Source organism: Plasmopara halstedii, assembly GCF_900000015.1.
Source record: "Plasmopara halstedii genome assembly, contig: Scaffold_650, whole genome shotgun sequence".
NCBI lineage: Eukaryota > Oomycota > Peronosporomycetes > Peronosporales > Peronosporaceae > Plasmopara > Plasmopara halstedii.
This window is the reverse complement of record NW_020187567.1, coordinates 2,648,093-2,650,495: the sequence shown is the minus strand read 5'-3', so window position 1 is coordinate 2,650,495 and position 2,403 is coordinate 2,648,093. Positions and strand designations below refer to the sequence as shown.

Below are 2,403 nucleotides of genomic sequence, written 5' to 3'. Positions count from 1 at the left end.
TAATAGAAGCAAGAAAAAGTTATTTATAAACTTATCGACTAAAACATCGTCTTAGCCCCGGTGGAGAAGTGAGCGACATCTTTAGCTGCCGAATAGTGCCGTGATATTTGCAGATGTTTCATCTGCGATAGTGTGAAATATCTTCGCCTTTCGTAGCCTCTACGCTCACATTTGAAAGGTATGAAGCCTAATTTACACTCATCTGGCTAATCCTTTACGGGAAATGGATCGCGTCTTAGACTACGCAGGAATGGCTACTAGGAAATAATTGGACTCGTTTGCGCCTGTTGGGAAAATCATGGTCAACGCGACCACAACCAGAACGAAGCGACTCTCTCTAGTAGAGGTGAACTCACCGACCAATTTTTGAAATTTTCGATTTCAACATCATGGGCTTTGTGAGATCTTGAATATCCTAGTTGCTCTTTTGGCGTTTCAAGCTTTCGGACGTCGAAAACAGTAGGCAGTTCGCGGAAACATGAAAGATGCGAAGTACGGATATGATATCCGTGCGTTTTGCGACGGAAGTTTGGTGTATCCACTGCTGTAGAGGGATTTAAAGATATGACTATGTTATAAGACAAGATGGGCTGTAAACAGCAGTGACGAAAGGTGATACTTACACCTTGAGCTCAAAGACGTGATTTGAACTCCGCAAGTCTAACTTTATCGATCCGCACGTGGAGCAGCAGTTTCAATAAGATGTGGAATATATATATGATTCGTATCAATCTAAATAGAATAAATGCAAACTTTAGGTTGCCCATGAAACAGTAGAGCAAACTGGAAAAGTGATTACGCTTGAAGATCTCTAGTCCTGTCCTTGGTGAAGCGTACGGATCGAAGCTCTTTGCGTTCTTAAAGAGGACTCTTTGATTTAAATTATCCTTTGGTTAATTTACGACATCGCCTATGTTAGTTCGGTTTGTTCGCACCATTTAAGGGCGTGGCCTATTCCAAGTGTGACATATCTTGCAAATAATTTCACTTCAACTCGTCTTATATACGTTTTATTATACGAGCGAGATACAAAATTTGTACTATACGATAGTTAGGACAGTTGCACATAAGTATAACATGTACGAACACAATAGAAAGATAGAGCACATAGAGATTTTACATGATGATTACTAAAATTCTAACTACAGTCAACTCAAAGCGACGCACGCTGCCATTCTCATATCGGGCGCTATATTATTGATGATCTCACTATCATAAAAGGGTCTGTTAATGATTCAGTCGGATAATGGTACCAATACAACGAGTTTTTAAACTGAAAATGCCCATAACACAACGACGTCTTCCGTTAAAGGTAAAACAAGAGTGGTCGCACGCAAGGACGTACAGTAGAACATTTCTGAGGCGACAGTTGTGACGCAAATGCGCAGCCTAATCATGCTTCCTATGGGCGGTGTGATGTTCTCAACTTGTAAAGAAGAAATAGAATTATTGGACTGGAGTCCACAAGATGATAAGCCTTATATTCAGGATACTGATTGATCATTTTCCAAAATTAATATTGTTTACGGTTTTCATGGAATGCTATTGTGTTGGAGTGTCTCGCTTCTAGATCTTGCGTGAATTATAAACGATGAGTGTAGGTTGCATAAAGTAACGTACAGGGCTCTTTAGATTTCATGAAACCTCTGATAGATCAAAGGCGACACGCAGTTATTTACGATGCCCTGCTGCTGAAACTAGTCAACAAATATGCAAGGGTACTAAGCGTAAACTTGGATGAAAACGGTATGGCCTGACTGAAGAACTACGAGCCATGGGTCGACTAGCGTTCGATGGTGCTGGGTCACACTCACACGCTCTCTAGCCCTAGCAAAGTATTGGCCCCGCCATTTTCAGGGCGTCTGGCGCGGGCAAACATTACAACAGCTTTGCATCAAAGCATTCAATTGTCTGAGATGTATAACCACAACTTTTCAAAGAGCCCTAAGCTTAAAAAATCAAGGAAGAGGAGAGATGAGCTGTGGTCTTTAAAGTATAGAGATGGATAAATTCGGCTTTGGGATAGGGTATACTTTTGTTGAGCTGGGACAATGCGGCTGCATATCAGGACTGAATGGCTCGAAGCATTAAAGCCGCGCTTTACAAGAATGATCTTCATCGAGTTGAGAATATGGAACTGTTAATAGGCGCTGTCCTGATATTCAAACGGGAGAGTCATTTGGGCTACAAAGTGGCAGCGATACTGAATGACCTGTCCAGCGTGCGAAGCACTGATTTTGTGGTAGCGAAATACGTGGTTACGGTGTAGCCTCACCACTGTGTTTGTACACTAATTGTACAATACACACCTATCTATAGTCGCGCGACCCTTTCTTGTGTAACCCCTTTACAATATTAATCTAGTAAGAATCGACTTTACTATTAATCGGACCTGGCTGACTT

The 2,403-nt window shown here is 41.5% G+C and overlaps 1 protein-coding gene across 1 annotated transcript; it reads left to right on the top strand.

Annotated features, from left to right (window-relative positions):
- Positions 1 to 1,279: 1,279 nt before the first annotated feature.
- Positions 1,280 to 1,500, top strand: PHALS_13160 (uncharacterized protein; the record flags this gene model as incomplete). The annotated part of the gene is made up of 2 exons (XM_024728859.1): positions 1,280 to 1,312; positions 1,351 to 1,500. 2 exons carry the CDS (start codon positions 1,280 to 1,282, stop codon positions 1,498 to 1,500), a joined length of 183 nt encoding a protein of 60 aa, XP_024579294.1.
- Between the last annotated feature and the right edge of the window lie 903 nt (positions 1,501 to 2,403).